At 44.8% G+C, this 19,778-nt stretch overlaps 2 protein-coding genes and 1 pseudogene across 8 annotated transcripts in view; all 3 read right to left on the bottom strand.

Annotated features, from left to right (window-relative positions):
- Positions 1-7,711: 7,711 nt before the first annotated feature.
- On the bottom strand, positions 7,712-10,909 carry LOC147009948 (uncharacterized). The gene is made up of 3 exons (XM_085863314.1): positions 10,523-10,909; positions 10,274-10,426; positions 7,712-10,146 (listed from the first exon to the last, which is right to left on the bottom strand). The coding sequence occupies exon 3, from the start codon at positions 10,131-10,133 to the stop codon at positions 9,114-9,116; it is 1,020 nt and encodes a 339-aa protein (XP_085719440.1). The 5' UTR covers positions 10,134-10,146; positions 10,274-10,426; positions 10,523-10,909; the 3' UTR covers positions 7,712-9,113.
- Positions 10,910-13,567: 2,658 nt separating this feature from the next.
- Positions 13,568-19,778, bottom strand: part of LOC147009946 (uncharacterized) — a 53,852-nt gene continuing 47,641 nt past the window's right edge. For all 7 annotated transcript variants that reach the window (XM_085863284.1, XM_085863282.1, XM_085863280.1 and 4 more), the window contains one exon: positions 13,568-14,539. In XM_085863284.1, the coding sequence (XP_085719410.1) occupies positions 13,590-14,539 (950 nt within the window). In that variant the 3' untranslated portion in view covers positions 13,568-13,589. The remainder of the gene's footprint in view (positions 14,540-19,778) is intronic.
- Positions 16,697-19,097, bottom strand: LOC147009947 (uncharacterized; annotated as a pseudogene).

The raw sequence follows: 19,778 nt of genomic DNA, 5'->3' as shown, positions 1-19,778 counted from the left end.
GCGGTTTCATTTTGCAGAGAAACAAGTCACGCTGCCTTTCAGGTGTTTTGCTTCTGCGTTGCTTACACCGATTTCCGGCAGTATTTCGCTGAGTGATCCTTAGAGCTGGGTGCTTTACATGTGTTATTGTACATGGGGCACATGCGCTGCAGGTGCGCAAGACCAAAGTTTACACACACTCTCCGGGTATGCTGGATAACATCCACTGTGGAGCTGCTTGTCTGCAAGGGTTTGTACACATTTCTTCCTGGCAGCCACGGTCTCGTATTTATGACCCTCGACGAGGATCTCATCGATCGTGGTCCGTCCTTGTCAAGTAGATGTTTTTGAAATGCATCGAAATGATTGGGGGGAAATCACCAGCTCCAGTACGCGTTCGTGTAGTTCTGCGGACCGCAAGTCGCAATGTTTCGCTTTCTCACGGCATCTCGTCCAATGCTTCATTCGGTGTTTGCCTGTATCACATGAACTCGAACCTACGGATGTGGAAATTAACCTTAATCTGTCGTTGGTTCTCAAATAACATCCATCATTTGTTGGGATCATTTTGATCACCTGTTAAGCTCAACGCATCTATTCTTCTGAGCTCTTCATTGCCAATAGCTATTTTTAATTTTCACTGCTGTTGGTCAGTTATATCATGATCCACCAGACACAGAGACATTGGCTGCTTAAAAAGCTTAAATTCTTCCATCAAATCAGATGCATTCCTGGGTATTTTGCCATGGTGAGTTGGTGTTCATCTATCTATAATTCCAGCAATGTGTGTGTGTGTCTGTCTGTCTGCGACCGCCGTTTCACGACAACAGCCGGTCCGATCTGATTGAAACTTGCCAGGAATATTGCCGGGGCCCCACGGATGTGCTTTTCAAGGTTTGATATTAATCGGACGAGCGGTTCCCAAGTTACGGCCATTTATCTGTCGACCAATGACAGGACAACACAATTCTTCTTCGTTTGATATGACGTCACAATTGATGCTGGGGACCTGAGTATGTTTCCCAAGTTATGGCCATTTATGATACGGTTGGTCCAATCTAATTGAAATAATGCCCCAATCCAGTCGTCGTTTACGCACCTACGGGCCCGTACTAGTACTGACAAAAACGAGCAATGACACGTATGGAATATACAGCAATATGTTGGCGGTATTGATGACGACCAGTAAAAAAAACAATGAGAGTGTGGGTAATGCTCTCACTATATCAGTATGCAAAACAACTATGCCAACTGAAGGCTACAAACGCATAAGGTCTGTAACTCTATGTTTTCAAAAACACATTACAAAAATGGCAAGATTTACATGTTGTTAAAGAAAGTCATAGTCAAAGTGCACTTATCGACAGACTGGTACATCTGCGATACTTACATTGTGGTTCTCTGATATCAATGCGAGTTGATCTGGACGAACGTGAGGTACCATTTCGGCATTCAAAATGCACTGTGTTTGTTGCGTCTCAGACTTAGGTTCGGCGTCGTTACCAACACAGCAGTGGTGGGTTTCAGCCGTTGTCTTGCAGCAATTTCTCACAGCATGTGAGCGATCTGGTAGCACTCATATGTAGCGGTGGGAAGGTTGTACCATCCACATACGTATCAGTGTAATGTCTGCGGCCTGTGTGTTGGTGTTCCACTCGAAGAGCTCAACTCAAAAAAAAAAAAAACTTTGTTGTTTTGGAATTTTTTAGGTTCAGTTGTGCCACAGATTCTCTTTGATGTGTCCTTTTACCGCTGCCAACATGAAGTGATACATTTAAAGGTGAATAAGATAGTAATGGACAAAGGCAGACAAAGTCTCTGAGTGGTTTACTTCTGTGCCCAGGAGCCCACGGACCGAAATTCTGCTCAGTATTGTTGCGGGGCCGGGTATCGGCTGCGAGCACAAACGCTAGATGGAGCAGTAGAGTCGGCTCGACCGATTGCCCGGAATCGAGATCGTACCTTTTCGGAGAAGTGTGGGTCCCTTATCGGACCGTGAAGCGTCGATATTTCTGCCACGTGGTACAGGGTTATTTGCCAATCTTCAAAATACCTAGATTTGCACGTGGCGATTTACCGAGTCTCCACACCCTCGACGGCACCCGTACGAAATGAGCCGCTTCGCGTACTCGAACCGTGTACGACCCAAGCGGTTTGATCGCCGAGATCCGTCGGTCCAAATATCCCGTTACAGCAGCAACAGCCTGGCTAATTTTCCAACACGCAGCACGCTAAGCCAATGGAGGAAAGGACACGAACGAGCGGATACATTTCACAAATGGGGATGTTTATTAACAATAATAATTGGGGAACGAGGAAAGCACGCAAGAGCAGAGTTAAACCGATTAAAAGAAATGCACGTATGTACAAGCAAGGCACTTAACAATTTCCTACTTAACTGACTGGCGCCCCAAACACACATACGCACACACCCAAAGAATCGGACCAAAATGGTCTTTATTCAGAACTCCAGCCCAGAGGACAGTTGAACTGGAGGTGAGAGTCTGTTTGACCTTTCCACCTCGTGCGGTCTTCAAGGACCAGGTCCTCGGGGCAGAACTGGACCCCCAGCACGATCCAGACGCCCTCACAACCAGGCTCCAGGCGAACAAAGTCGGCAAGGCGAAGGCTGGCAGTAGACGACCCTCCGTTGCATCGACCACTCCGTGCGCAGACGCTTTCGCACTCAACCACCTTTTGCGCGCAGATGTTCACTTCTTGCCAGAACCCCCACCCCTCCTTTTTGTGCTCAGGCAGGAGAGACCTCCTTTTGTCGCCACTCGCCTCCTCATGGGACGGTCCGTTCTCGGACGACTCGTCGCGGCCTCCCGATTGGCCGGGGCTGAACACTCTATCTGGCTAAGGCGGAGCCAGCCTGAGGTGCTGAGCTTCCTGGTTGGACAAGGAGCATGCCCCTGCCCTTCTGGGCGGAGTCTCGATCTGAGGTGATGAGGTTCCTGGTTGGACAAGGAGCACGCCCCTGCCCTTCTGGGCAGTCTCGATCTGAGGTGATGGAAATCTCCGCCCCCGTACGTGATCGAACACACGTAGACAATGGCGTCGAGCAGAGCAAGGGGGAGATGATGCTGGCGTTGATGGTGGTGTAAAAATAAACGAAAAGAAAACCTGACTATTAAAATAACTCCACAGCACAGGAACATTTAAATACCCATTAGACAAGGGACGGGGCCCGAACTGGCAACACGTACTTACCGATATAACTGATCTATAGGACCTGTATGTTGTGTACTCATGGCTTCCAGATTCGCAACACTATAAGGGTGCACAACAGCTGCATTTAAATAGTTCCTTGGTATCACTACAGTACCCAGAGTGCTCTGCGAAGTGATATTACTTCCCCCAATCCTAGCGGCTGTTTATGTGAAAGCAAAGTGTGGTGTTGTCTTATGTACCTGGCTGCATGTGTGTGCAATTTGTCTTGCAGCTCCTCCAAGAACCTTGGAGTCAAAATAAAAATACTACGCTGCCAAACCACGAAATTGTGCAAGAGCACGAGAAAAAATTTGCGGGCCAGGCCCAAATTAATAACGAACACCAACACAGGCGACGGGAATCGTGGTTGCTCGAACCGAGGGTTTAAAGACAGGAATGTTGAAAAGTCCCGGGGATAGATTAACGTTAATAAATGCTAGGATAGATAGGAAACGTGTACCCCTTCGCACCATCCATCACTTCGCTGTTCGTAGGCCGCTGGACTCACCTTTGGAAATTTCTGAAATCTGAGGGAGTTATTCTGAGGCTGCATTGGGCCTCTAGACAGATTCTCTAGTCTCTTCCTCAATCCCCTCAAAAAGGATCTTAGGGATGGGGGATAGACAGTCAGGACAGGTTAGCTGAACAAAGACGATAAGGGGGCTCGGGACACACGTAATTATAAAAATAAAAAGTTGAAATTTCGTTGTTTTTTTGTTGTTGCAAGCTAATGGGGGTGGGTATGGACAAGGACAGGCATAGGCGATAGGTTGGGGGAGACCGTAGGGTAGGTCCGAGCCCGTTTTCAGACCGGCCGGCGCCACCGCACTCCCTCCAGAACCTCACGAGATCAGGCTGAGGCCGGCCAGCTTCGTGCGCCGACCTCCTGTTGTACTGCATCTTGCCTGATCTGCGTTTGCCATGCCATGCTTTGCCTTGCCTCCATACCTGCACATGCCTTTGTTTGCTTGCTTTCCCATGTCACAACCTTCACCATGTGCTCCAGGACCATCTCAAAGTGTTTTGCAAGGACTGCCCTGCAGGCAGCCGTGTTACCAGGGACTGCACTGAGCAGCCCGGATATCTCCTTGTTGTTGCATGAAGGCCAGTTCAAATGGACCGGGGACTGCACTGAGCAGCCCAGAGATAATGTTGCAGAAAGGCCAGTTCAAATGGTCTGTGAAACTGCGTATGGCCTGCCGTGTTCGGATGAGTTGCCTCCAGCAGCCAAAAAAAAAGAAAGAAGAAGAATTCAACGACAAACAAGAGACCTTTGAAGGCCCTAAAGATGTCTGACCATCCACAAATGTTGCCTTTTTGTTGTGTTTTCTCTCCTCAAATCACAGGTCCTGAGCCATGGGTAGTGTAAATATTAGAAATGCACATATCCCGAACCCACCTGTTGTTTGTTTAGCGCCAGCAATGTAGTTAAGTTGTCCGAGTGAGTCTGTTAGTTTAGTTACGCAACACACTAGGTTATTTATTTTTGGGACATGTATTCAAAATGTCGCACTCAGGGATCCATAGGTAAAACGTACAAGGGGAAAATCTACTGCTGCATGCCACATGAAAATTAACGACTCGAGTCTATCAAAAGAGGGGGTAGTGCTACGGATCTGGAAACCATATGCATTCAACACACAGTTGTCCCAAGAGTCAGTTATTCCGTTCAGTACATGCGAGACAAGTCCCTTGCTTTTGTCTAGTGGGAGAATCAATGGTGTGCGTTGCGATGTCCTTTTAGGTAGGTTATTAAATCTTTACATCTAACAACCATCCAACAATCATCCCATCCCCCATCACAATCCACTGTCCACCTGCGTCTCTGGAGCCTCGTATTTCGAGGCAAAATCTTTGTGAAGTACCTTTTTGGGCGAGTCCGCACGTGTGGAGTGGGTGGGCTTCCCGGTATGGCCGAAACCCCACCCAGAAAGGGCGGACCCATGGAAGCCCCGTCTGATCGGGGCGAATAGTGACGACAGTTTCACCAAGGCCCGTCCCCGCCGAGGGAGGTCGATAAAATCACCGACGCAATCCTCAGCAGAGAGGTCGGTGGAGAGGAGTTCTGTGGACGAGAGTTCTTGGTGGGGGGGTCGTTCGTCGTTTTGGTTGTTGGGTTGCGCTGGAGTTCGGAGGGTTGCGCTGGAGTTCGGAGGGTTGCGAGGGTCGTGGAGTTCGTACAGTGCTTGCAGTGAAAGGCTTGGAGTTCGTGAAGCAACCCTGAGAGCGGAGAGCGTTGGGCCCCGATCCCTTCCTCGACTCTGCTCTACTCGACCCAGGCTCCTTTGCAGACACGGTCTCCACGCGTGCGGCCGTGGACCGAGCTGCACGACCATAAACAGGTGCCACACCACAGAGCACCCCATCCCTCCAATGTGCAGGTACCGCAACCCCAGCTCGTCTCTCAACTTGGCTGCGGGGTCTAATAAAACATCTGGGTTTCTTATCATCTGAGTGTGCGTCTGAGTGTGTGGGCCCATCTTGGAAGTTGAAACTGTACAAGTGTTTTTGAACATTGTAAATTCTTGCCTGCTTATTCCCGCATAAGTCTGCTCTGCCTTCTTTATCTATCTATAATTCCAGCAGTGTGTGTGTGTGTCCGCTGTTTCTCGACGACCACTTGTCCGATCTAATCGAAACTTGCCAGGTATATTGCTGGGGACCCAAGTATGTGCCTTTTCAAGGTTTGATATTAATCGAACAAGTGCTTCCCAAGTTACGGCCATTTATTTACCAACAAATGACAGGACACGTTGCTGCGTAGGCGTGGCCGATGGGGAAGAGATCCTCAGCCGCGTTCCCCATTACGAGTTACAATGTACGGACTTCCGGATAGTGATGACTTGCTGCATTCTAATAATTTCTTGATTTCTTATGCGCATTTATAGATAAACACAATGCCCCAATCCAGTCGTCGTTTACTTTTACGTCGAAAGTTTTTTTTTTTCGTATGGCCACGCGAGAGTGAAGGAACGTCCTGTGTGGTTGTTGAGGGAGGTAAACTTGATTTTAATTAACTCTGTGTGTGAAAGTATCACAGCAGTTGTTACTTCAATGCAAGCGATAATTCGTGGAATGCATGTGAACATTCCTTACGGGCACGCACTACTTCCGGATAGTGATGACTCACTGTATTCTAATAATTTCTCGATTTCTTATGCGCATTTATAGATAAACACAATGCCCCAATCCAGTCGTCGTTGACGAGAGCGAAGGAACGGACTGTGTCGTTTTTTTTTGGGTTTGCACGTACGGGCACGCGAGAGTGAAGGAACGGCCTGTGTAGTTGTTGTTTCTGGCACGCGGTTTGAAAGTTATTATCTTGCCAAAACGAAGTTTTTGCAAGATATGTTATAGTCCATGAGCTGAGCCCAGTATTTTCATGAATTGGTACCAAATTGCGGGATAAAACGAGACACTGATTTTTGGATAGTTTGACCTATAGTTTGAGAATTTATTTGCTTGCCAGCTCAAACGCGTAGCTTTCTTGGAGAAATCCGCTCGGGGGGCACTTCAGGGGGGGTAAAATACCGATTATTTTTTTTTTTGCATATTTGTTAACTAGATGCCATGTAAAATTGTTCTAATTTCAGTGTCAAGCTGAAACTGTACTGAAAACGGTAAAGAAAGGGAAATTTATTTGAATTTTTTAGCTGAAATGAGTAGAAATTTCAATTTTTAAATGCAATTTTCTCCAGTTTTTGTTTTCTTGATGTCAGTAACTTCATTGACCAATTCCTAAAATATTGCTGTGCAGAATATACTGAGAGGTTTTGTTTGGTCTAATACTACACCTGTTAGTTAAAATTTGAGGCATGTGATAGCGTCAAAAATTAACTGGCCGGGGGGGGGGGGGGGGTAGGATGTTTTAGAAGAAGTTTACACAAACTTTTACACCGTCGAAGTTTGACGTGATATCGACATTCAATTTGTACTTGTAACTGACTGTGCATCACAGACATCCTTGCCATTCCTGGGAAAGTCACATTTCCAACCTTGCCTCAAAAGCCAGTCGCCGACTGGGAATCCTCCGTCGTGCAAAGTCCTTCCTCGGCCCTCTTGAGCTCCTGACTACTTACAAAGCTTTTGTCCGTAGCCTGATGGAGTACTGCTCTCCCCTCTGGGCTGGTGCTCCTGCCTCCCACCTTTCTCGACTTCACGCTGTCGAAACCAGGGCTTTTAAGATCATTGGCATCTCCCGCAATGAAGCTGAGTCTTTGGGCCTCTCACTCAATCACCGCAGGTTGGTCGGTGGTCTTTCTGTCTTCTACCGACTCCTCTCCAGCCTTGCCCCCCTGCTCTCTCTGCGATTTGTCCCAACCACATTTCCACAGGGCGCTCAAGGTCCGCCAACAACCCCATTCTGGTAAAACTACCAAAATCACGAATCACTGCTCATCTTCACTCTTTCATTCCTCTTTTTCCCGCCTTTGGAATAAACTTCCTCACTCTATTCTTTCCCATTCTTCCCTCCAGGCTTTCAAAACAGCTGTTCACCACCACCTCTTATCTTCCCCCATCCAAATCCTCGATCTTTTCTACCCCCGATAATCCACCCAAGCCCACTTCCTTCAATTCTCCTGCTTTCCTTCCTGAAAGTCCCTGTAATGTCCATCTTCTCCTCGCCATGTTCCCCGTCCCATCCCCATCCCTCTCCCTTCCACAGTTCACCTGTGTCTGTTCCTCAATGTTTTGTCCCTTCCACTCCCACCCCTCTTGTCTCATGCCTCCTTGCTGTGAGTTGTGTGTTAGCTCTCATACGAGCCTCGACCAAGGTATACAAAAAAAAAAAATAAAAAATAAAAAAAAAATCACTGTATAAATCACTGAAGTCCTTAATCTTCATCATCACTTTCATCGTTATCGGAAGACTCATCATCAGAAACGTCCAGAACTAAGTCACTGTCCTTTGTGTTGCTGCAATCCTTTAATCGGCATTCGTCCGTACATGGAAGGTTATTGTCTTAGCAAACGCAATCACCAGGTTCGCACGCTTTGCGGCACTCACAGAACATGAAGTCCAAAACTACCTGTGGCGCTGGCAGTCCTGTCATCCAACATATTTCAAGTCGACCATCGTCAGTTGTGCGCCAGCCATGGTTTTCTGGAGCAGGCACATAAGGCTTTGGATCAAGGGATCGTCTCCATACAGCGGCCTGGTAATTTGCTCTTAGCATGTGTTGGTTAAGGGTGTCTGCACACGGTGGTAGTTGCCCGGATTCTACAACACCCTTTTTAGCGCGCCATAGATTGAAGCGTAGAGCGTTCACTTCTGTATCATGGGTTCGGGACGCATACAGCTGGCATGTAAATGCCTGCAGAGTATTAACAACATCCCTATTTAATGTCCATTCACTCCCCAGCTTCGACAATGCATCCAAGAACTCCTTATTTCCTCGCATCAACTTCAGTCCCTTGATCTTGCCCATACCTGAGAATGCACTGACCGAATCGCACCCTGTGAATGCGTGTAGACCCAGCAACGAATTGCCATCAAGTCCTATTCTCGCTTCAATCGTGTCAATGCTAAAGAGTCAAATCCTTCCCTTAGACGAAAGTCGCATACATAAGCGGGTGCTGATATGAGCATTGAATGCCAAGAGAAGCACAAGAATATCAGTGTCTTCGGCAACAATGACGACTGATTTGAAACCCGATCGAGCAGCGTGTGACGCATGTAGCAAAACCCTAGTGCCCGCTTGCTCATGTGACGAATCAAGTTCACGCACTTCCATCACAGTATCCTGCGTGATTCGGAGGCATTTCGAATCAGCTGTTACGTAGAGTTCTTTCTCACCGATCAATGATTGTCTCTGCTGCCAGTGATTGGCAACGAATCGCGTGAGTTGACGCTTGTTTGCTGGGCTGGAGAGTATTCCTCTCCAGTTTCTGACCGTGTGAGTGGGCACTATCTGTGAAAATCAGATGCCCTGGTTAGCACCACGATTGACCCTTTCTGCATCCTTGATTGATGAGTCTAAGTATATGTCAAACACCACATCTACTCTTTTACTGTCTGGGTGACTTGCGAGAGCCATCTTTAGCAGCCTCTCGGATATTTCCACAAATGTTAATGTATTTCCATCAAGTTTCTGAACAAGTCCCATACCATCGATGATTGCTGCGGAAGGTCGAGGTGTAGTTTCCTCTGGAAGCACACCCCTTTCAAGATGGTTAGCAAGTGCTGCCTTGGCGGTCTTTTTCAGAGATTCATCGTGGTTGGCCAGTGCCCAGGGTATTGTTCCCAAAGGGTGCCTCAACACTTCCTGCATGTCCAGTTGCCTACTGCAACCAATGAGGAGCATCCTTCCGAACAAGCAGTTCTTGGCCTTCAGCGTGATTTCTCGATTGCCAGCAGCTGTTTTCTTCGTCACTTGCATCGAGGCAAACGTTTTGAGCTTCAGCTTTGTTGAAGGGTCGTAGAACCTTTCTCCTTTACTAAGTCTTTCATCCACAAATTGCTTTGCAGCACTTCGACCAACCTGCTCTGCTCTTATCAAATCCTTTTTAACACCATCTGGAACTATGAGTCCAGTCGAATGGCTGGAGATTTGCGTATCTTCTCTGGCAAACGGGTGAACCCAGCTTGTTTGCAGCAATTGTGAAACTGCCTGGACATCTCTCTCATCCTTTTGCATTCTACGATTTCCAAGGTCTGGGTGACTCACTTTTCTTTCTCCTTCATCCCCGTCTGTCAACTGTCGGATTTGCCTTAACACCACGCTACGGAACTCTGCGCTAAGGTAATATCTTGCCACTGCAGATGTATTCAAACTGAATCCCTTGGTTCCCCTTGCCGTCTGAGTGTCCTTATTTATGGTCTCCTCAAGCGTTAATTTTTCTACTGCAACTTCCTTTTTACAAAGAATGCAAACACCACAATCAGGCTTGTGCCTCTTTGCAGGTTGGGAGCTTGTCGGGTCCATTTTTATGCTGTTCATACTCTGCGTTCACCTGAAAAATAATGCCAAATTTAGTCTTGAGAAAAAAGTAAAATGGATATACAATTCAAAAAAAATTCCATACTCATCTTCGAACCCAAATTCATTGGAGACGAAACACAAAAGAAGATTATCCATACCTCAATGATGTAGTTCTGGTGGCCATCTTGGACGCCATTTTGGATTTCCAACTGATTTTGATGATCAGCAACGACACCTATACAATGTCTCACGACTCTCACAGACGACCAGTATTCATAGCATGGGTCAACATCCGTCAGGTTTTGATTATGCTGGAAAAAATAGAATTTTTTTAGAAAAATCGCATTTGAAATTTGTAATTTCTATTCATTTAAGCTAAAAATTGAAACAATTTGTCAAAATTTTACCTTTTACATTACATATATAGCCTCCAACTTGATTTAGGGTGATTGTCCATTGCATCCAGTTGCAAAATCTGCAAAAAAAAGAAAATCAGTATTTTGTCCCCTCAAAGCGCCCCCTAACGGTTTTCCCCAAGAAAGCTACGCTTTTGAAATGGCGAGCAAGCGGATTCTTAAAGTGGCGGTCATAACCTACTCAAAAAATGGTGTCTCGTTTTATCCTGCAATTTGGTACCAAATTTTGGTCTGGCTCATGGACTATTAGTCAGCTTGTATGGTTTTTTTATTTATTTATTTATTTATTTTTGTCTGTAATCACGTATAAAAAATTCTGCAGAGCACAGTTATCATTGGAAATTTTTGTAACTTCGCATATCAGAGGCCTATAGAGGTCCCTTTCAGCGCATAAAATTTTGAAGGTCAAGGTCAAATCACTGTCGCAAATCAGGGGAGTCGACGAAACCCTTATTTTTTGAGCAATTTTGATCGGATCGTCTTGAGACTTCATGGGAATATAGTTCATGGTCTGGAGCTCAGCTGATTAATTTTTGGTGGCGATTGGCCTTGACCTTCATGGTTTGCGCCTCAGGTCAAACATATTTGACCCCAAGGTCAAATTTTCACGTTTTAGGAACCATATCGTGTAGTACCTCAAATTGAACACCTCGATGAGTGCTTTCTAGATATGTCAAGCTTGAGACATTATGACGTCATTTGGTGACGTTATGAGGCAAAAGCATATTTTTCATGGTTACTCTGTAGAACGATTCTCATTGGAATCTCTCGAATGCAGATATTCCTCAAGGAGTCCCTCCTGGTGGATAGCAGCTCTGTTCACCTCAGTGTGACCTTAAAGAAGTCACACGTGGTCACCTTTTGGCAAGATACGGGTCACCCTGCGGGTGACATTGGTTTATTTTTTTTTTGGTTTGCACATACGGGCACACGAGAGCAAACGAATGGCCTGTGTGGTTGTTGTTTCTGGCATGCGCTTGAATTTTTTTTTTTTTTGCACGTATGGGCACGTACTAGTTGTAAATAAATGATTATTAGAAATGTTCCCAGTTCGTTTTCGTCTTTTCCTTCATTGGTCCAGCATGGTTCGGATCTGAGTTTTTGCTGGGTTTTTATACCCGATAATCCATTCATCCGAGCCGGCACGGCTTTGGCAGTTTCTGCTCAGCTGCACCCGAACCGGAGTTGGTAGTTGGTACTCTACCACAGCCGGTAGAGTGACCCGGTTCGATCAAGGCATGCAGAGGGCGTGGTTCCCCGGTAGTTGAAATCACGTAGTTCATTAGGTAAATTGGTTCCAGACAAAAAGACCCTATGCTACACGGTTGAGATATTGGCGACCACGGTCGGTTCTGTGACCCGCCGCCTCACGGAGTTATCCGGAGCAACGGCCTACAATTCCGGGATTCCGGTGGGGAGACATAATTTCCCCCACATAGTGGCCGCTCTCACCACCGGACCTCCAGCCCACAACAATATACAGAGTATAACAAGGTATCCACACTCTTGTACGGCCTTAAGGAAATGAGGAAACCATCTGGCAGGTCACTGCCCTGTTGCACTCCCAAATTAATTTTTCAAACTGTTGTAAACAATCTTGACATTTTACAGAAGTCTAAATAACCCAATTTTGATTGGGTGACCCAAAGAGTGTGTGTGTGTGTGTGTGTGTGTGTGTGTGTGTGTGTGTGTGTGTGTGTGTGTGTGTGTGTGTGTGTGTGTGTGTGTGTGTGTGTGTGTGTGTGTGTGTGTGTGTGTGTGTGTGTGTGTGTGTGTGTGTGTGTGTGTGTGTGTGTGTGTGTTCCATAGATGGATTGTGTTAAGAATAGTATGGACGGTATCATTGTGTAGGTTATATTTTCCTCTGTGATAGCTATTTGTCCAGAGGTAAGTCGTATCAACTATTAACACTCAGTGCCTCCTCATTAAGGAGGCACTGAGTATTAATTATAAAGCAGATCGAGCAAGATTAAACTATGAAGAACCTCCTATTTTTAGGTGAGGCTTGGTGAGGACTTGGGCATAAACATCAAAGGCACAGGGGAAAGTGTTATGTGATTTCCAAAATACAAAAGCACATACTGGTTGGCTGGCGCGGCACAAGATTTGGTGGCGAGGTAGGCTGCGGAGTCTTGGAGAAGGACGGAAGACATTATTGAGGCTGCTACGCGGGACAGGACATAGCAGCCCAACATCCCACTCCTCTTTTTGTTTGGCCGCCTCTCATGGCAATCTTCGTGCCCTGTGCAACACCAGCCTTCACGGGTCATACCGGACCCTCAACCAGCTCGTGTCTTGCTCAAGTCCTCACCTATGTTCTCCTTCGTTGCGAGAGTTCAGAATGTTGGCCACGAATGGATGTATTTCTTGACATTTGTATACAAGATAGTGCTTATTTTCCCCTTTCATTCCGATCTGTGTCTATGATAGCCTTGTCCTGCCTAAATCCTCATATTTATTTGCAAATAAATGCATTTCTTTGTACAAGAAACGTTTTCCCACCTTTTTCCTCCCAAGCATTCTGCTGACAGTTGTGGCTTGGATTGGAGCAATCCTTGAGGTTTTGTAAATGGTAAAGAACAATTAAGTGAACGCGGTATCTTAAACATCGTTTCGGGATCCGAGCAATCTATGTTAATGGATCTCTCTGAATATATGTATACTTGGCTTTCTAACCACTCACTCATATAAACATTTAGTGCTTTCTTGATGGGCAAGAAAGCTGAGATTTTTGTTCCCTCCTGCTCACAGAGGAGGGTCACATAACCAAAGAAAATGACACATCATGCGATCTTGTTCGTGGGTAATTTTGGTGTCATTATTTGTGAAAACTGAGGTTTTGAAGTTTATGGAGGGTGGACAGTGGGCAAAATCATAAACATTTATCGTTTACAGATGGTGTATGTGAGGGTACATACCGCACCCCCACCCCCCAACAAACTCATCCAGTATTATTTCGGTTGATTGGAGCTATTGACAGCAATAGCTCCAAAATGCACACTTTAGCTGGTAAGGTAAGAAATAAAGTCATAAAGGTTTTGGATGAAAACGAAATGCTTTAATGCAAAGAATTGATCAAAAAGATTTCAGAGGCGGTAAGATGAAGCTGGGTGAGTGACTCGGTGGGTGAGGCAGGTTCATCGGTGAAGGTACAAGTGATTGGAGACCTGAAGTCAGTGATTTTTTTATGCTTCTGGGTGATCAAAAACAAGTCGTGGTACAAGTTATCCACCACATCAAAGGCGATGGAGGCCTGGTTAGCACGAGACAGGTTGGCATCTGTGGTTTCCACATGATGTTTAATTTCCCTCAGCAGTTCGTAAAGCTTTATCACATCCTCGTTGGTCATGCTTGGGTCACTTTCCAACTCAGATTCATCCTTTTCTTCTTTCACATCCCTCGTTGCCAGAGCCAACTCCATCGGTTCTTCATTGGTTGATTTCTGGCGATGCACCAGCAAACGTTCTTGTACGTCATCGCGATTCATGTTCTCGAAGCCCTCTCCGGGGATACTTCTTGCAGGTCGTGCCAGTTCTTCATTTCCCATTTCTGAGAAGCCCTCAAAATCCTGCACGTCGTCTGGCCACACCCGGCTCTGCACGACATTCAGGGTGGAGTTGTCCATATCCTTCCAGCAGGAGGAAGTACCCTTATTTGCCTTTTCACCCCTGTGCATAACATTATGTCTTTCCAGATGAAACAAATTCACAAACGATGTGTTGCAAACAGAGCATTGGATTGGCTTTTCACTCGTGTGACTTTCCTCGTGTTTCTTCAAATGACACATTTTTTCGAAGAGCTTTTCACAAAAAGTGCAGTTAAACGGTCGTTTGGTAAAATGATTCTTCAAATGCTGTTCCAATTTGGTTTTGCCTTCACAGGTAAAAAGACAGAAGCTACATTTGTTCTGCTCGGCACAAGACTCTTGGTGGTGCTTCTCCTTTTGCGGTCGTTTCAAAGTGACTTTGTTGAAGATAGAAGACCAGTTTTCACCATTCATTGGGCTCTCTGCAATGATAATTTGGAAATGAGAAAGAAAAATGTTAATTGAAGAAGTCAAAAAAAAAAAAAAAATAGAGGTGAATATTTTTTTCGATTCAAAAATCAACCGTTAAACATTTTTTCCATTGACCATCGTGCTTTATCTTGGAAAACGAGGCTTGAATGTGAAAATCGACATCAAATGCCACCAACCAAGCCACAAGGAACTCAATTAGTAGTCAACCAAAATCGATGATTTATATAATTAACGTGAAGTAGCAAAATAGAATTTAAAAATTTTTGCATCCAAAATATTTGCTTTCACATCAGGAACTGCCACTGGTACGTGATCAATAGATCAATGAAGCAGGCATGCAAGAAAATGCTACTTCCGAAAGGGCACTTTTGACAATAAGCTTACTTTGTGTCTCACCTCCGTGAGAACACCTTATGTAATGCAATGACAACAGAAAATGAGAACAACTTATATTATAATACAATGGTGAAGAAAAGTGGAAACTTCTAAAGACAGAGAACTAACTTTACTAATCAAGAAGGGAGAGTGATAAATGGGGAAGGGTCATCATATATCGGAGAATGGATGAGTGAGTGAGGTGGGTTATGGGAATGAAAGGGACGGGACAAATATAGAGAAGGTGACTATTCTGTGGGTACATCCAAAAATTAGGCTGGCAGGATAGCCTAGACTCGAGAGTGTTTCTCAAATGGGGGTCATGAATGGATTTCCGAGAAGCCGGGGGGGGGGGGGTCGCGAGCTATCTGCGCAAAGTAGTTACACAAGTCCAAGTGATGTTCCCAATGACTTACCTTATATTCTCAAACTTAGTAGTGACTAAAACTAAAGACAGAAACAGGCTGATTGATGTCGAGAGTGAGCTACGATGTTCACTGAGTAAGACCAGTCCCAAAATTGACATGTTCCGTACAAATAGGAAATAAAAAATGGCCCAGATAGAGCCTTTTTGTTACTTCTGTAGTCAAGGTCGGCATGGCCCAGGCGTTTTCCCCACCTGGCTTAAAAAAAAAAAAAAGACACCTGAATAAACGCAGTATTTCCACCAATAAAGTGTGTTTTTTTTTTTTTTTAACTTGTAGGGATAACAGTTGGTCGCGGCTAACAAATACCACGACTGATGGGGTCATCTGGTAAATCCACCTGAGAAACACTGCTCTAGAGGTACGCACACCAGCCTTCAAGCTGTCCAGCTTGGATTTGAATCTTGACCCAGCTATAAATTGTCAACTTGGTGTTTTGTAGGAAGACCATGGTGAAGCATTGTTGTGTGTGCCGTCCCTCGGATGGATGTGAAACTGAGTATCCCATCTGCTGCAATTTGTTGGGTACGTTAACAATCCCATGATGCCCTTCACAAAGAGTAGACGGGCTATCGTCAATACCCTGAACAAATTACAAAATCATGCGTTAACCTCCAGGACCGGGGCACTGCATCAGCGGAAAGAGGCAAGCTAAATCGGTCACCAAGCAACGTCGCAATTCTTTAATCGTGTCGCCAAATCGCTCACCAATCATCTGGCACCCGTTCAAAAGCCGTAATGCAATGACGTCGTGTATGCACATCAACATTGAGGTAAATGGTGACATAACCACCATGGTGGAAATCATGTTTCTCTGGATAATGTTTACAGAACATGATCCGAAGGATTCGTGCAGACTTTTATCGTGCCGACGAAAAGAGTCTCAATTGAGTGCACATATTCTGATAGCAAAGCAGGCCGATCCAATCGGTGGAACACAAATGAAACTCGTACCAGTGATTGGATAACCAACGACTAATGAGGAATAACCAAAACAAAACAATAACGTTTGTTCTCAATGACGCAACGTCGCTGTAAAGCAGTAGCATGACAGAGCGATCGTGAATGGTCAAGGTGTAATAGCAACTTGATAAATCGCCCGATGATCAAGTGCAGTCACTATAAAGTTTAAAGCACTACTCTCTCCGCCACATTTTAGGCAGTTTTCAAAAGAGAATATTCCGTTCGATAATTTCAACATTTTCATTGTTGTTACCACAAAACAACAGTTTGCGACACTTCAAAAGACAAATGCACTCTTAGCCATCGATTACCACTCACTCTCTTGCAATTCAGCTGGCCTGTGTTTTTTGTGCGACCCCCGTGATGCTTTCTTCGGCACGGTTGTCATCTGGAAGTCACTTTCACACGATTAGTCCAGCAGCCAAGGGGAGTGACCCCTAATTCTCTGATATAGTTTTTTCCTCTGCTGATTATTCATCTTTGGGGTGTATATAATGAGATCTAGTGTGGTGTGGACCTGTCACCCTTGAGCAATTTTAAATATTCAAGATGGCGTCCAAGATGGCTGCCGCAAAGGACTAAAATTTGAAAATTCCTATTATTTTAATGTTTTCTGCCATAAAGCAATGATCTTTTGGCCAAGATATATGTTTATGTGTCAAATGGATTCAATAGAAAGGGTTTGAGAAGTATTGGATGTACCGTTGCTATGGTAATTAAGCAATATGGCTACCATAAAGGCGGTAAAAATGACAAAACTGCCATAACGTCCAAGATAATATGAATAGAACATTCTTTGTATTTCCTCGCTATATAACATTGACTACAATAAATTCGATAAAAAGGATGAATGATTTTAAGTTTTCTGTTGCCATGGTAACCACCTTAAATAGCTTCCAAAACGACCGCTTTGATGGCCGAAACTAAACAACAAAGATGAACAACAAAGAGCAGTATGATTTGTTCCTGGATATTATCATTTTGGGCCATACAAGATGACCACAGAGATTGCAAAGAATATCAAAAATGGAATTGCATCGAGAATACCATAGATTACATGAAGGTGACAACTTCCATTAAAGAAACTACGTGAGCACACACGAATGTTCATGTTAGAAAACAATCTATCTACATGTATCTGAGCCCTCACTATCTGCACAGGTTCAAGATTTGGCTTGTAGGCATTTCAGTTTAGAGTGGTGTCACAAAATTAATGTTCTGACACAATGGGTCATTGGGTATTTGCAGATGGATACAGATGTGTATACGTCCCCGGGTTCAGTTGAGAGACATCTAGTCATTTTCATCATCGTCGTCTGCCTATAGAACCTGCTTTGTTCTTTCGTTGAAACAACCCTGGCCACCCTGACGTGCACAGAACACTGAGCAGGCAAGGTTTGCACTGTTGCAACCACATCTTTGTGTCTTGCATGGGATCTCACTACTGCAAGAACATCTGACAAGTTTCAGTAAATCATCTGGTGCTAGGGGGATGTCACTGGAAAGAGTTGTTGGGAAAAGTGTTTTGGAGCCATCTTCCGGTGACCATCCAAATGCTGTTGGATGCATTCTCGGTGGATCTGGTTGCAGTGCATTCCTCCAGACTGCCACCTGAAGGTGAGCGCAGGCCACATTTTCCTTGAATGCCTCATTTGTTGGAGGCAAGGTTTGGTGCACCAGCCACACTCCAGCCCACTTTGCTTACCCACATTTTCTGGCATGGCTCTGTCAATGACGTACATTTAGTCTGGCCATAACAGGCCAGAATGAATGGTGTTGCCTGTGAGGTGACCTCCGACAGAACGCAAATTGTGTCACCTATATAGCTCAGGGCATGAACGCCAGCTCTCAGGCCTCTGAGTGCCACAGCCTTTCCAATTCCGAAGTATGTTGCCACTGTATCGCAACCAGTGAGTTCATGTATTGCTAACAGGTCTGGGATGCTTTCACGATGCTGGTCAACGGTGGCATTGATATCAATCACTGCACGACCATGAATTGGCGAAACCATCAAGAGAGGTTGAAGCTGGTATGTCACCTTGGCAACAGAAGTGAAGCAGAAGAACAAAGATGTCAGTGTCGTCTGCAACCACAAGCACTTTCTTAGCCTTCACCTCTGCCACTTGTTGAACAATCATGGTATCCGCCTCCTCCTGCGTTGTTTTCATGTCCTGGTACTTGATGATGACACCACTATTAATCTCCACTGGCACAGGGTCACTTCCAGTGAGAACAAGCTCATGCAGTCCTCGTGATAACGAGCGTCAACTGCATGCAAGTCATTGCCAGCACCTTCAATGCGACTTTGGACTTCATTTGCCCAGTGGTCGCTACAAGAATTACATTTTTCAAAAAGATATTCTTTGTAGGGCTTACCACCATACTCAGTATGGGTTGAACGACATAGGAAAGCCGGTCCCCATCTTTGAGGATTCTTTAGATCCTTGTTTATTTCACAGGCTTTGCCACAGTACAGGCAATGAAGCTTGAAGTCAAACACTGACGATGACCAACATCTTTTGGCTGGAGGGGCACCCTCATTATTCTTATACTTGGCGAGGTTGGTTTTTGATGTATACCGAGACATGCAGTTTCTGTGGTCGTAGATCTTCAAGTTCTCATTTTCAGCAAGCTGTGTTTCAAGTTCTACATGCAAGGTGTCCCCATAAACTTTGCTCACATTGATAATCGTTTCTATTCGTGCCACACCAGTAGTCTCTGAGAGCGATGTCTTCTCATCACACTCAGTGCCATACCGGAACTTAAAGACGCAGCCCTGCTCCATGGTTTAGCTCTAGATTAAAACAAAGAAAGAAAATATTAATTAAGTATTAATGTTGACAATTTAAGGGAGTGAAAGAATGCTCTGTACACGTTACATCATGTCATTCCAACTTTAGACTCCTATTGTCATCAGAATATCTGAAACGTAATGGTAATCAACGTGATATTAGTAGAAAAACATGTTTATCAAAACGTTACAGTACCCATTATGGTAGCATCTTTGTGGTCACCATGGCAACATCAAACGGTTTATTTATCATATCCATCCCATCATGATCTTAGGGTGAGAAAACATTTAACTAAGGCCAAAAATGTACGGTTTTATATCTTTAACACTTATTTCAAACATCCGAATGGTCATTTTAGATGGTTACCATGGCAACAGAAAATCGTAACTCAAACCTATTTTATCCAATACATTGTGGTCATTAGCATATACCTCGAAAATAAAAACAATGCTCTAATAAAGATTTTCTTGAAATTTATGGCAGTATTTGCCATTTTTACCACCTTTTACCAACTTAATGGTAGCCATATTGCTAGTTACCATAGCAACGGTACATCCAATACTTCTCAAACCCTTTCTATCGAAATTATTGGACCCCAAAACATATATCTTGGCATAAAAATCATTGATCTATGGCAGAAAACATTGGAATAATGGGAATTTTCGAATTTTGGT

Source organism: Eptatretus burgeri, chromosome 17 (genome assembly GCF_056783735.1).
Source record: "Eptatretus burgeri isolate ZD-2024b chromosome 17, Ebu_testis_v1, whole genome shotgun sequence".
Lineage (NCBI taxonomy): Eukaryota > Metazoa > Chordata > Myxini > Myxiniformes > Myxinidae > Eptatretus > Eptatretus burgeri.
The sequence above is the reverse complement of the archived record's forward strand: the minus strand, read 5'-3'. Positions and strand labels throughout refer to the sequence as shown.